General features: G+C 45.6%; 1 protein-coding gene across 4 annotated transcripts in view; it reads left to right on the forward strand.

Moving 5' to 3' along the window:
- Positions 1-15,742, forward strand: part of Csmd2 (CUB and Sushi multiple domains 2) — a 546,763-nt gene that overhangs the window by 294,425 nt on the left and 236,596 nt on the right. For 3 of the 4 annotated variants that reach the window (XM_074080637.1, XM_074080635.1, XM_074080636.1), the window contains exons 11-12: positions 12,208-12,311; positions 13,047-13,159. The exons of the other annotated variant lie outside the window; for it this stretch is intronic. In XM_074080637.1, the coding sequence (XP_073936738.1) occupies positions 12,208-12,311; positions 13,047-13,159 (217 nt within the window). The remainder of the gene's footprint in view (positions 1-12,207; positions 12,312-13,046; positions 13,160-15,742) is intronic. 4 annotated transcript variants of the gene reach the window in all.

A 15,742-nucleotide genomic window follows, 5' to 3' on the forward strand; every position in this document is an offset into this window, starting at 1 on the left:
ATCAAACACCTTTCTGTATCTACTGATACAATCATTTTTTCTTCTTTATTCTTCTAGTGTATTGCATTTGTTGACTTTTGAATGTTAGTCAACCTATCATTCTTAGATACCTAACTTGGATATTTAGTATTGGCATTTTATACATGCCTATATTTGATTTGCTAACATTTTATTCAATAATTTATTTCTATTTTGTTAGTGAGGTTGACTTGTTATTTGTTATACTAGCCTTGTAGATTTTTGTGTCAAGGTAACACTGACTTCATAAAAGGATTTTAAGGAGTATTTCCTCCCATTCTATCCGTTGGGGTTATTAGTGGAAAATTGCAGTAACTTTTGCCTTGAAATCTTGTTGGAATTCTTCAGCAAGACTATCCTAGTCTGGTGTTTCCTTTGTTGGAAAGTTCTAGACTATAGATATAGCATCTGGCATGGCTAAAGGATAGTTTAGTCCATTTTACTATTTTCTAAAATGTATTGGATATAAAGTTGTATATTCTGTCTCTTATTGTGATTATGATTCCTGCCCTTACTGTTCCTGCCTCCTTTTTCATTTCTAATTTGTATCATTTGAAAAATCAATATTGTCAGAAGTTTCATATTTATTAATGTTTTCAAAGAACCAATTTTGTTTTTATTAATACACCTTTTGATATGCTTATTTTCTATTTCACCAGTTTCTGTTCTTTATTATTTCCTTTCCTCTGATATATTTAGGTTTATTCTGCTTTACTTTCCATCTTACTTTTATGCTTAGTCCATTATTTTTCAATCTTATTTGAACAGCTAAGGCTATAAATTTCCCTCCAAGGACTATTTTGGCTACACACCTATAGATTTTTATATGCGGCATCTCTACTGTAGTTTTGTTCTGACTTTTATTTATTTGTAATCTTTTTTCAGAGCAGGGGCTTGAACCCAGGGCTTTCCACGTGCTAGGCAAGTGCTGTACCACTGAGTTATACCCCCAGCCCTGTTCTGAATATTTTCCAATTTCCTTCATTGTTTCATGTTTAACCGTGAGTTATTTAAAAATTTATATGCATTCCCAAAGGATTTTCTACCTTTTTTATTACTGATGGTAAGCTTGTGCTTATAGAACCCTGTCTATATTTGAATCCTTTGAAATTTGTTCCAATGTCTTCTAGCTTCCACTGTCACTGTCAGTTTATTGTCTGTCCATTGATGATGCCTTTCTGAGTGGCTGTATGGTCTTTTTCTTTTCCTTGGTGTTCTGCAGCTCTATTGCCATGTCTCTAGGTGTGGGTATTTTATATTCATCCTGTTTGAATTCATTAAGCTTCTTAATTCTGGATTGTACCTTTTTTAACATGGGAATGTTTAGCCATTATCTTTCCAATAGTTGCTTCTCCTTTATTCTCTTTTCTCCTTTTAGAAGTCTGACAAGATGTATTAATCTTTCTCACTTTGTCTTAGATGTATCTTAACCTTGCTCATATTTTCCATCCCTTTCTTCTTTTCACTTATTCTCTAGTCAGCCATATCTTACCTCTGTTAAATTTACCCATTGAAGATTTATTTTAATTTCAAATGTAATTTTTATTTTCCAGAGTCCTATTTGGTTCTTTGTCAAATGTTCTTGGCCAGATCTTATAGTCTATTACTCCAATCTTTCTTTAATTCTTTAAATATATCATGCCTACTTATTTTATATTCTGTGTCTGTCAATGCCATTATATAAAGTCTTTGCAAATTTAATTTTGTGGTCTGTTCTCACCTCTCATGGCTCCTAGCACCATGTTCACTTTTCTTTCTTTCTTTCTTTCTTTTTTTTTTTTGTGGCACTGAGGTTTGAACTCAGGGCCTCACACTTGCTAAGCAGATGTTCTTACCACTTGAGCTACTCCACCAGCCCTTTTTGCGATGGATATTTTTGAAATAGGGCCTCACAAACTTATTTGCCCGGTGCTGGTTTCGAACCGTGATCCTCTTGATCTCTGCCTCCTGAGCAATTAGGATTACAGGCTTGAGCCACTGGCATCCAGCCCCCATGTTTCCTTCTATGTTGTGTAATTTTTTACTGTGTGACTAGGATCATAAATTTGGGGAATTCTTTGAGACCTGGGTAGAAGATGGTTTCTTTCAGAGAAAGTTTGCCTTTGCTTTTGCCTGGTGCTGGGGGCATTACCAGCCAGAACCCTCTTCAGCACAAAGGTTTCAAGCCATCCATGAAAAACCTAAACCATGTGAAGACCCAGTTATGGAGATGGGAGTTTTGTGTTCTGTACTCTTAGTGTCAAGATCTGAGATAAACAATCAGCCTCCAGGTCCTCTCAGAGGGTGATTGTGACAGGTCAAAGGCAGACAGACTGATTTCCAGTCACCCCCACACTGCTTTATGCAAAGGTCTCATATTAAAGTCCCCACCTTGGGGGACCCTGAGTTTTGGCTCCTGTCCTGTCTTCTCCACAATGCCCTGCAAACCAAAGATTCACCAGATTTTGATGATGCAGTTAAGATCCAAGCCAACCTCAAGCTCTGAGTCACATTTTGGGTCGCTATATTCATTGTGCTGTGGACTGAGTATTCTTTACTGTTTGTTTCTCTTAGTCTGCTGTAACAAAGCATGACAGTGGGTGGTCTAAACAATGGACATTTATTTTTTCACTTCTGAGGGCTAGAAGTCATGATCAAGGTGCTAGCAAATTTGGTTTTTGATGAGAACTATCTCCCTAGCTTGCAGATGGCCACCTCCTCACTGTGTCTTCACATGGCTTTGCTTCTGTGCACACACAGAGCGAGCTCTTTGAGGTCACCTCCACCTTATATAAGGACACTAGTCCATTCTCCCTAGAACCTCATGCTGTGACCTCATTTAACCTTACCTTCCTCTCTCAGACTCTGCCTCCATGTACAATCACATGGGGCCTTGGGCTACAACACGAATTTGAAGAGGATATAATTCAGCCCATAACACAAACTTGTAAAAAGCTTTTTAATATTCTCTTTTAAATTTTACCCAACACTCCAAAATTCTGTGGCCCAAGGCCACCGTTCTGGAAACACTGGAAGCAGATTTCCTCTGCACAGCACTTTACAAGGATTCATCCTGTACTAAACCCTCTCCTGGTGAACCTAGCCAGTGGGGAACATACTTCAGCCATATGGGAGGAGGATGGAGGCTAGACCAGAGGGAGGATTTACTGGCATAAACTTATTACATTATGGACCAGAGGGCTCTCTCTTGGTATTGTCACAGATGCTTGTCTTCTCTTTCTTTTGAACTTGAAGGTGAGGTATAGGGGGAAACCTGTGTGAGGCCTGAGAATTTTCCAAGGAACAATTTGATTTACTCCTCTTAGGCCTTAGCTTAGGCCAGTGTCTGTCACACCAGCCGGGGTTCCAGAAGCCAGCCCCTCTGAGAAGCACTCCCTTGGATGCAGAAGGCTGTTCCCAGCATCTGCATGTGTCCTTGGTAGGCTTCAGGAAGAATGGAAAGAAACCAGAGGGGCTAACAGAGTCCCTGTCCTGATACCAGGTGGAAGAGGAACCAGAAAACACCCATGTGACAAGGAGGGAGGGTATAAGCTAGAAACTCAAAGTCTAAGCTGAGGAATAGAAGCTGCCTTCCTGCATACAATGTGAAAAACATCTGTGTTCCTAACCCTGTTCATGAACCGGTCCACAGGTGAGACACAGGTGTGTCCTGTCTCACCTGTCCCTCAGGATATCTCCTTCAGCAAAAAGCACAGTCTTTCTAAGTTCACATGCTTATGAGATGAGCAGTCATCATTTATTGATTGTAGGTGCTTCTGCCCTTGAGGGGCATGCACCCAGGAATAAAGCATGTAGTAATAATAATAAAAAAACTGAGTACAGATAAATGCTGATGAAGGTAGATCCAGAGTACAAGAGGGACTCCAGGAAAGAGCCACTAACAGGAAGTTTTCACAAAGAAGACAACATTTGAGCAGAGCCTGGAAGGACGAGTAGGCTTGGAAGTCGGTATCTCAGTGGAGAAGAAGAGGAGGACAATGGGAGAGCAAGACCCATTAGTAGGCTGAAGCAGTTTCTCAAGTAGGAAAAATGCAACCATCAACCAGGGCTTTGGAGGAGGAGACAGATGAAAGAGATTTGGGGATTGGACTGGGTCTTGAGAGATTGAGGGAGGAAGAGGAGTTTTATTCAACACTGGATCACAAGTGACCGACACAGTGCCTGGTATGTAGTAGGTGCTCGGTGTATTTTTATTCAACGAGCCGTGAGTAATGACTTAGAGCTTTTATTTTGGACCAATGAGGGTGGGGTTAAAAAGGAAATGCAAAAGGAAGAACAGACTGTGCAGGGGCAAAGGGAAACATGAATATGGTACATTTTGAAGTATCTGTGGCTTGTCCAGTGGTGTTTGGATACACTGGTTGGAAACTGGATAAATTGGGGTTCAAGACAGAGATTTGGGTGTCATCTCATTAGCACATGGGTGAGAACAGAAGCCTAAGGAAGGGATGGCATTTCTTGGGAAAAGTTGAGAATGAGAGATAGAAACTGGAACCGAGAAGCATCCTTACAGGTGAAAGAAACAGAAATATGTAGTCTGAGAGGTAGGAGGAGAACCAGATGGAAGAGCAGGAAATTTCCAACTAGGACATGCTTGATAGTGACAGTGACAAAAATAGTCTTGTTGGAAGAGGACTGAAAAGGCCCATTGCCTTTGACGTTGACAGGAGACCTTTCAGAGTGCAGCTCTGGGGGCAGCAGCAGACAGCAGTGGGCTGGGGAGTGAAGGGAGGGAGGTGACATGTTGGGGGCCGGGGAGTGAAGACAGCATTTTTGGGAATTTTGTGGTGAAATGAAGGAAGGAGAATGCAGAATAACACGTGAGGGAAGGAGGATGGCGAGAAGGGTTGGGCTACTTTGAGTATTACTTGTTGGTTTAGAATACTGGAGGCTGGAGTTTGTGCACAGGCTGAGGGCACAGTACAGAGGTAGAGAGTGGAGATGTGGGAGGCAGTGGGTGGAGAGAAGAGAAGTTCTGTGCTAGAGATGCGAGAAGAGATGCGGAAGAGGACACAGGGTTCTCTCTGCATAGAAAGAGTGATGCTGTCACGAGGGGCTGAGAGGCTTGCCTGCAGGGGTGTGGACTGGGACCCGGGTGACTTGGCTCTTCCTCATCAGGGAAGGATTACGCATCGCAGGCATCTGTACATCTGTGTGTACAAGAATCCTTCCTGGAATTCCAGACCCCTTAGGCTATCCACTGTGCTTGGGAGGGAGCTAGGAATGCCCAGACCCACAGACAGCAGTTGCTCTGGTGTGGGGAAAGCCACATGCTCATGGCTTACGGCTCCACGATGCTGGAAGAACTTAGCTGTACTGGGGAGGCAGACCCAGGGTACATCTATACTCAACACACTAGGAATAAACCAATTAAAATGCCCTGCTCCGTCCTCCTGAAAGCATCATAGATTCAAAGAAAGGAGAAAACAGGGCAGATGATTCAGGTCTACTCCAAGTGCAACCTCCACCTTCTCCCCTTGACTGGGATGTCCAAGGCACTGCCAATCCTTCCCTGGGCTACCTTAGTCCTTACACTATTCACCTAATACAAGTATTAATGTAATATCTGCCTACCAAATTTCCCAAATTTGGCTAATCATAGAAATACCTGGGACACTTTAAAGACCCAGATTCCCAAGCCTTTTCACCAAGGAGCTGATTCAGTGGGTCTAGGGTGAATGCTTATAACCTTTATTTTAAAGAGCACCCCAGTAGCTCTGACCAGCCCAACTGTGATAAATAATGGTCCCTCCTCCCAGCAAAGCACAGGGGACTACCCAACTCTGGTTCATAAACACACCCGGCCCTTAAGACCTCTGGGCACATCCCATCCCCCAAGCCTTCCCTTCTCCAGGCAAACTCCTATCCCCCCAGGAGGCAGTCTTAATACCTCATTTTCTCCAGGCCTTGCTCCTTCTTCCCCCTACAACTTTCTATCAGCACCATTTGTGTGCATGCCAAGGTAGACTGTGTTTAGCATCCATTTCCCCTGAGGTCCCAAGCGCCTGGAAGGTAGGGTAGCCTTATGTTTAGTCTCCCACAGTTGGCACAGTGCTCAGCAGGGAGGAGGTTTGCATGTGTCACCCACTGATGGAGGAGGAGCTCCTGGATGTGGCTTCACCCATATTGGGCTCTAGGTTCTGGCTGGGGTACTATGGCCTCTTTTGGTTAGGACCATTCAGCTCAACCTCATAGAAGAGGGCAAAGTTGATGATGTTTCTGTGCTCAGGACTGAAACCAAGACCTGTGTCATTCCTGACCTACACACATCTGTCATTGTTTTATAGCTTCTCAGGGTTAACTCCAGACCTATGATCCAATTTGCATATGAGCCTCTGGATATGATCAGGAAAGCCAATCCACCTTTGCTAGAAAAGAACGGAAAATTGTGTGTGTGCGTGTGTGTGTGTGTAAGAGAGAGAGAAGAAGGAAGGGAGGAAGGAAGGAAGGAGGGAGGGAGAGAGGGAGGGAAGGAGGGAAGGAAGAAAGAAAGGAAGAAAGGAAGGAGGGGAAGGATGTGGCATGGAAGGAAAAGGGAAAGGAAAGCTCATTCTATGAGCTTCAAAGCCAAAGATAACAACATTGTGATTATTCACTCTTTGTGGATCACCAGGGTCACTGTTCCCTTTGTAGATCTGAAGAACTGAGAAATAACTCTCCAGCCAAGAAATTACTGGCTAGTGCAAATGTCAGCAGCACGTTTGTTGGTCCATTTGTACACTTGTTTATTCATTCAACAAACATTTATTCATGCCTTCTCTGTGCTGGTCCCATGTGAGATACTAGTGATCAGGGATGGTCTCCTGTGTACCTCCACAGCCCACTTCTCATGGCTGGGTGGCTTAGAAGGTCCCTTTAATGGCTCTGGGCAGAGATCAGCAAATCTTTTCTGTAAAGAGCAATGCAGTAACATTTTAGACTTTGAGGACCACATGAGATCTTTGTTACATATTCTTCTTTGTTGTGAGTTTTTGTTTTTAGCTGTAAAAATATAAAAAACCTCTCTTCACTCTAGGAGCCATATAAAAACAAGCTTAGGGTCAGATGTGACCAGAGAGCCACCATTTGCAATCCCTGCTGTAGGTGAAAATGAAGCAGTAAGAGTTTGGGGAACAGAGTGAAGGATGGGCAGCAGAGGCTACCAGGTTAGGAGGCTGTTGTAGAAAAGCCCTCATTCTGGGTATTGAGGGGGTGGGGGGGAGAGGGAGGGGGCAGAGTGGGTGGTAAGGGAGGGGTTGGGGGCAGGGGGGAGAAATGACCCAAGCCTTGTATGCACATATGAATAATAAAACAATTAAAAAATAAATAAATAAAATAAAATATCAGAGGGAAATTAGACATAAAAAAAAAAAAGAAAACAAAAGCCTTCATTACACAAAACAGCCTTAGCCTAGATCTTTTAGGACTCCATCTTCCAAAAAACCATTCTGTGCTGGTTTCACCTAGCAACTCACCTAGATCTTAGGCACAGGTGGCAGGACCTGGAACCCTGTTGTTTGACTGATCCCAGATGGCACTCAAGAAGAGGGATGCTCTCTAGGGCCTTGGGTGTGGTCCTCTGTGGTCCCACCTCACCTGCCGTGATTCTCAGAACAGGTGGCCATGTATTGAGAGCTTTGGCTGTAACCAAGCTGTGGGTGTCCCCCACCCACTCACTGTCATCAATACAGACTCAAGCTTCTGTCCTTGGACCCTGAACCAACCCTCACCTGATCTCTCTGCCTCCAGTCTTCCCCTCACACTGAGTCATAGTTTCCCATCCACTTGACCATGAAGTCCAGGCTGCTCGTTGTGGCTGCTGGGTACCATTCAGGTGCAGGCTCATCCACCTCTTCTTCAGCTCCAACTTCCCCTGCCTTGGCTGCCCTCCCTGCTCCCACGTCACTGCTTACAGCATTGCCTAGACCGAGCCCACACCTTGTTCTACACTTCCAGGCCCACCCAGCACACCCACCTCTTCCATGCACTCTCCTTCAATCTTTCTCTTCTTTGCACTCACAGTTTGCACCAATTCCTTAGCATTTAGATGCTGCACTAAACTGCCAGACAAGCAAGATAACTTACAGGAAACTACTTGCTCGGTGCTTGGCACATGGCAGGTGCTCAGTAATTATGTCCCGGATGATGGGTTTGTTTATTCATTTATCTAATGGGTTTAAGTTGGGTGTCTGAGCAGGATACAAATGTGCCTTTTTGAGAATGCCTATTTCTTGTGCTGCCATTTTCCTGCCACAGAAAGGTGCTTTGTGAGCTTGATTGATCTGCATGTTAGTTAATGAGTCATTATAGAATCTGTCTTTAAACTATGGCCAAAGTAGAGGAGGGAAAAAAAAGTGTCAGCATCAGTACCTTGTGCTGGGGACCTTCCTGGAGTTGCAGTGCCGTGTGTGTTGAAGGTCTTCTTGGTGTAATTAGCCCCTGCATTGTGGTCAGTGCTCTGAAATGCGGTTCATGTTCCATGGCAGTTCTAACCAGTGATGTGAATCATTTTATAGCACTGGGTTCTGACCTTCAAAGCAATATTTTCCCATTATTGGCATAATAAACATACTCTCCCTTTTTGAAAATGGCTTGGCGAGCATGTCCTCTGCCCTAGGTCTAATTAAAAGGGGCTGAGGTGGCAACCATATGCAGACAGGACCCCTGGTCCCCACAGAGCCCAAGACCCTACTCCTGTAGCAGACACCACCTGCCTCATGGTGTTTTATGGGCAGCATGTGTTTGCTGAACACCTTCCAAAATCCAGTAACAGAGCTGGGGGCAGGCTTGAAAGGCCAGGTCCTGGTCCAGTCCCTGACTTACCTGAGGCACCTGAGGCCTTGCTGGGATGCTCTGAGACAGTGACAAAGAGCCTGGCCTCTAGCTGCCTGCATAAGAGCCACTCTGCCTCTGGCTGCATGGGTCTAGGCAAGCTGTCTCAGGTGTCTGTGCCTGGGCTTTCCAGTTTGTAAAGTGCAGGTGGCGCAAGAAGCAAAGTATCATGAGCTTCACATGAGTTGATTTGCAGAACGTGCTCAGGACCGAGTTAAATTAGCATCAGTTCATGCAGTGATGAAATCTCATAAAAGAAGATGATCCATGACTATGATTAAGTGTTTCAAAGAATCTCCTAGACCAGGGGTTGGCAAACCATGGCCTATGGGCCAAATTCAGCTCATCACTTGTTTTAGAAATAAAGTTTTATTGAAACACAGCTACACTCACTTGTGTACCTGTTGAGTATGACTGTGTTCATGCTACACCAACAGAACCAGGTAGTTACCACAGAAAGCATATGATCCTCCAAGGGGAAAATAGTTTCAATTTGGCCCTTTACAGAAAAGGTTGGCCAACCATTGTTTTAGATGCTAACTACCGTGAGGGATTCCAGTCTGGTAATCTGTCCAGGCTGGGAAGTCAGGGAAGGTTTGGAAAATGTTCTGTTACTCAACACTTTCCAAGCCCCTGTCATGTGCCTGGCATGCCGACAGGCACTGGTGGTACAGAGGCAATGAGACCCAGCTCCTTCCTCTAGGAGTTCATGGTGTAGAAACAGGCAAACAGAGGGATCACAGCACAGCAGGTAAGTGAGAGGAGGGTGCTGAGTGGGAAGCACCCCCTCAAAGGCTGCTCAGGTTGCACATATGAGAAAGAGCTCGAAGCTAAGAGAAATTTGCCAGAGGAGCAATAGGGAGAGGGAAACACCCGAGGAAATCCTGGTCTGTAAGTAACCCGCCATGATGAGGATGCTCACGAGCTCAGGTGGCCACACTGACCAGGTGATAAGGAGTAGGAAGTTCAGCAGGGAGCAGATATGGTGGCTCCTTCTGCGTGTCAGACTAGGTAATGAGACTCCAGGAAGTCCTCTGCATGGCAGGACTGTGGAGGGCCAGAGATAGGAAGAGATTCAAACCTGAGCAAATTGTTCCGTGATGCCATTAGCCAACAGAGAACATTCTAGATAGGAAACCAGAAGAGCCAAGGAATACCCACCCACTATGGACAGTTAAATTCCATCTTGTTCTTACTAACCCAGGCCAGAAACTCCCTACTACAGACCCACATCCTTCCAAACCAAACTCTTCCTACAGCCCAGTAATTTGTTTCATAGTTTTCACCCATCCTTCAATGATACTCCTCCTAAAGCAGGAATATCTTGCCAGGCCTTCACTTACAACTCTCCCATAATTCCCTGTTATCTTTAGAAGGAAGTGTAAAATCCTTAGCATGACAGATAGCTTTTCATAGTCTGGCTCCTCCTACTTCTCTCATGTCACCACCCTCTGCTTCTCTCTCACTTAAATTACTCTGAAATAATTAAAAGTCTGTGGATAAAGTCGTACCACTCCACACCTCTACTCTCTTCCGCCTGATGGAGTTCTCCTCCACATTTAGTGGTTGAACTCCATCCAGTTCACCTTCCAAAATCAGCCTACACTTCATTTCCTCCAGGAAGCCAGTTGACCTATCTCTAAGCCAATGGGATCACTCTCTCCCCTGTGTCTATCTATAAGCCTTCAGAAGTGCTCCTGAATGTTCTATCCAGGGATGGTCCTCTGTACAAATCCCATGCCTGTGCAGAGGGGCTCTGCAGAGAGGGTCCCAGATTCACAGATGTGGATGGTGTCCGTTTACTGAGATACCTTAGTTTACTTAGAAATCTTTTGCAGGTTTAGAAAGAGAAACCTGCAGGAGGCATCAGTCACAACTATGAAAAACTATCCACAGGAATTCTGTTCTCCTTGGTTGTTGAGTAGAAAGCCAAGGAGCACCTTCAGCCTCCCTGTTGGGGGAATGAAGGTCATTACAAATTGGAATGTATGAAAAGAGACCAGATTAGACATTAGGAATGGGTGTCTGGGTGCTCTGTCTTCATGAATGATGCCACCACTGCCCAGCTGCCCAAACCAGAAACCTGTCAGTCATCCTTCTATCTGCCCCATCCCAGCCCCCACATCCATCCAGCCACAAAGCCCTGAATGTTGGGAGGGTCTGACCTTTTCTCCACTCCACTGCTCTTACTCCATTACTCACCTGCATTGCCACTTAGCCTGGAAGTGGAACCCTCTTCACCACCCACCTAATGGCTTCCAGTCAGTTCCACAGAAACAACCGGACTGATGTTACTTCCCTCAGGATAAAACCAGTTGTTAATGGGGAAGGGGGGTTGTTAAGTTCCAGGCACACTTCTCCAGTTCTGGACCTTCCTGAATCACCTTCTTGCACTGGAGGCCCAATGACGTCAGCCTCCCAGAGCAAGGAAGCTGGTAGGTGTGCCCATGTGTTGACTTTCTGTTAATAGACCCTAAACAACTTGTTCTAGACTGGTCTCTTTGTCACAGCTCAGTCCCTGTGTGCCTGACTCATTATCAGCACATTCTCTCCCTCTCCCAGCCTTCCTCTTTAGTCTAACGGAGTCTTCTGTGGCCTTCAGAATTCCCTCAGGTGCCACCATCATGAATGGCCTTCCCCCACCCTCACTGCCCCACTCCCCCACTTCTCCACTGTAGGCTCCTCTCTGCTTCACACACCCTGCCATAGCACCTGTCACTTGGGTTTGCAGTTATCAGTCAACTTCTTAACCCCCCTCCCCTTCTCACAAAAGGCAGGAAGAATCTTGTGCTCACTGTGGAAACCCCATCCCCAGCCTGGCATATGGCAGGTGCTTAGTGTATGTTTGTGGAAGGCAGGACAAGGGCAAGTTAAGAGTAAGAAATCTTGCCAAAACTGCTCTTAGAGCATTCATTTCTTCAGCAAATAAACAAATAGAAAGGATGGAGATGAGCAGGCAGGTGGAGGAGAGCCTGGAAGAATCTCTACAGGTCCCTGAGGGCAAGAGAGCTGAAATTCCACATGTGGCTTGATATTGCCACCAAGCCCTTGGGAATTTCTGTGCATTACAGCATGAAGGAAGAGTTCAATCACCTTGCAGTCAGCCAGATGTGCCTGATGTTGCTGTGACAGTCCCTGAAATGGGCCAGATGTGCCTTGAACATCTTCTGAGACATCCAAGGCCCCAGAGACTGTGTGACCTAGAGAGAAAGCGCTCATACTCACACAGGTGGCCCTGGAATAGTCAGTTTGTGTAGGATGGGGTCGCTGGTGACACTGAGCATTGGGACATAGGGAGGAACATTCCTACCATCCTTTGGGCTTGGGGAGACTTCCTTGCAGCTCTTGCTGGTCCCTAACCCTGTACTCCTTCCCTAGGTGATCAAGCTGGCCTTTGAGGAGTTCGATTTGGAGAGGGGCTATGACACCCTGACAGTTGGGGATGGTGGGCAAGACGGGGACCAGAAGACAGTTCTCTACATGTAAGTGAAGCACTGTGAGTGATCTTAAGGCTGGGATAGCATGTAGACTTAGGGTGGGGGGCGGGGGCTTGACCAGTCCTACCTAGTCCCCAAACCATGCACCACAAGGACAGTGTCCTGTAGCCTCTTGGTTTTTGCAACAGCCCCTCCACCTCTCTCCACTCCAACCAAGGGAAGTGAGCCCTGGGCCAAACCCTCACTGGGAATTCGTATGAAGTGCCAAGACTGAGCAGTCTCTTCGGGCAGAGCTCATGAAGGCTCTGTGCATGCCTAGAGCTTTCCTCTTGGCTGTCTGCTTCTGCTCCCCAGTGTTGGGGCACATCCTGGCAGTCTGACCTCCCAGTGAGATAATCAAGTGCTTTGCTAACCTTCCCACATGCCCAGAACTATCTGGGACATAGATAGCTTCAGAGAATCAAGATCATATAGACCTAGTGACCACGTTTCCTGAGCCGAGGAAGACCAGAATGTGACCTCATGTTTCCACTGAGGGATTTCACTGTGCTGGGCTTTGCTCTTGGGAGCCAGAGAGCTCTCCTTTGCCCATCACAGTAGTCGACCTGCAGCTAGGGGGTGCCCATGATAAGTGTACATGACCCAGATTCACATTCAAAGACAGGCAGGCCTGGGGTGGGCCTGGCTCCTTTGGTACTCCCAGAGATGTTGTGGTCAGGCTGGCATTCTACTTGGGTGACACGGTGGAGAGCAGGCATCTAATTATCTCTCTCCTGACAGCCTGACAGGTACATCGGTCCCAGACCTCATTGTCAGCACCAACCACCAAATGTGGCTGCTTTTCCAGACTGATGGCAGTGGTAGCTCCCTGGGATTCAAGGCTTCCTATGAAGGTAACTGCTCTCAAGAAGCCCAGTGATGAGCTGGGGGCATGGCACAAATGGTAGTACATCTACCTAGCAAGCACGAAGCCCTGAGTTCAACACTTTAGTACTACTGGAAAAAAAAAAAGCCCAACCAACTCCTTCCTGGGACTCAGAGACATGGGATTTAGATCTGGAGTCACAAACCCTGGGTTCAAATTCTGCTTCAGCCTTTCACTGGCTTCCTCTCCTTAGGCACATTATTTGACCTCTCTGGTCTTCCACCTTCTTCTTTGTTCAGTGGGCCATCTGCACAGTTTTGAGGATTATCTGGGATAAATCACTTAAGATGCTGAGTGCTCAGTGCAGGTGTATGCACTGCTTCCATCCCAGTTCATACATGACTCATGTAGAGTTTTAAGAGGCCTCATAAGGTTTCTGAACCTCATTTATTTTTAAGAATCTTTGTACTAGGGATACTAGTTTCCCATGCTACCCAATATTTGAATTTCATGGTGACGAGTGAGTGACTGCACATAGGGCTAAGGACAGTCATAAACCACTGTTGGTGGCTCAAGTAGGATGCAGACAAGGATCTTCATCTCTTGCTGGGAAAAGTCATTAAAGGAACTGCAAACTCTGGGGCTCAAAAGGGACCCATCACCCTTCATAAACTCCTAAACTTCCTGTTGGCCAATGATTACTAAAACCCATCCCCCAAAAAAGGGAAGGAGAAGCTATCCCATGAATAGTTGTTAAGCCCCTGTTGGTATAAGAAACTAGATCACCCCACAAGTAAGACGTGCCAGATCTAGGCCTTGCCCCACGTGGCTTCCACTTTACTATTGAGATGGTAAAAACAAATGAGTGTTAAAGCAAGGTGGTGGTCCAGAGAGTCAATGAAAGCACAGGAAAGGGAGCAGGCATCTTTTATTAGGGCCTAAGTCTTCAAGGTGTATCAGTGGTTGCTAGAGAGACAGGGAGCAGAGGACAGGGGAAGGGAGTTATGCCTTCTTTGTGGCTTCACTCACCTGCTCCCCAACCCCGGTGTGCCAAAGATTCTCCCTGTGCCAGGACCTGTTTCCAACTGGGCACACAGGAGGTTCTAGATTGCCTTGACAAAGCACCACAAACCAGGTAGATTAAAACAAAAGCAATGTGTTCTCACACGGTCTGGATGCTTCACATCTGACATCTGGGTGTCAACAGGGTGTGCGTCCTCTGAGACTCTGGGTAGCATCTTGTCTCTTCCTAGCTTGTGGTGGTGGCAAGGTGTTCTTGGCATCCCTTAGCTTATAACTGTATCTCTCCATTCTCTGCCTTTGTTGTTACAAACATTCCTTCATGTCTGTCTTTCCTGCATCTTTCTGATACATTTCTTATAAGTGTATCGGCATATTGGATTAAAGGCCCACCCTAACCCAGTATGATCTCATCTGCAAAGTCGGTTTCCAAATGAGGCCACATTTATAGATACCACAGTTAGAACTTCAACATCCCTTTTTGGTAGGCACAATTCAACACGTAACAGGAGATTACCCATATTTCCTACCCTGACACTGGCATACCATAATGTCCCTTGAGGGTAAAGATGGCGGTTGTACTGTTCTAATAATAAGGAGCCTGCATCTAGATGAGGCAGAACAGAAGACAGAAGACCCAATGGGTGACAAATGCTGGTTTTGTCACTTTCCAACTCTATGGCATGTCATGGAACCTTTCTGGGCTCTTTCTTTATCTGAGAAATGGAGAAAATAATGCAACTTTGCTGACAGGGTAATCTGTGAAGACTGTTAGACAAGAAAAACTGTGAAAATGGAAACTGTTAGAAATTGCAGAGCTGTGAGTGAGTATGGAGGTAGTTCCATGAATGGGCTATGCTGTGTGTAAAGTTGCACGGGATAGCTCTGGGCAATGGAAGGGCCCCGACAGGAAGTCAAGAGACCTTGATTCAAGTCCAGCTCTGTCACTCACTATTTTGGAAATGGGAATAGTTTTGGATACCAAGTTCCTAAGTTCCCCCCTCCCATTTCTGAAATTCTATGGATGTTCAACAGGAACTGTTCTTAGACATGCGGAGGAATGACCAGTGCTATCCACAAGCCCTTAATTGGCTCTTATTTGACCAGAGGTTTGGATAAGACACAAATAGCCTGAAAGAGATGATGATGCAATCAGCAGACAATGAGGAAAGGCCTGGAAGGGGTGGAGCTATTGGCTAAATTAATAGAACACAATGAAGTGGGAGGAAATATGAAAAACTTGCCTGCTAGAATTTATCCCTGGGAAATAGCTGTGCTTTATTCTCCCTGATCAGGCACCAGAGAACTGAGCTTAGATGTGGGGATCTCAGCTTGCAATAGATAGGAGAGGATTTAAGCCAATCCCTGTGAGAAATGTGTGTGACCCCCGAATGTTTACTTGAGGGAGAGGTGGACTCAGGAGACTGGAGAGCTGTCTCCAAATATTTGAAGGATTGTCGTGAAGAAAACAGGAATCAGATTTGTTTGATGTGATTTTGTTGGAAAACAAAGGGACATGGCATTTGTTGAGAGCCTACTGTGTGCTAGAAGCTTTATGTTCATCATCTCAGGGTTTTCAAGGGTGTCACGC

Source organism: Castor canadensis, chromosome 7, assembly GCF_047511655.1.
Source record: "Castor canadensis chromosome 7, mCasCan1.hap1v2, whole genome shotgun sequence".
Lineage (NCBI taxonomy): Eukaryota > Metazoa > Chordata > Mammalia > Rodentia > Castoridae > Castor > Castor canadensis.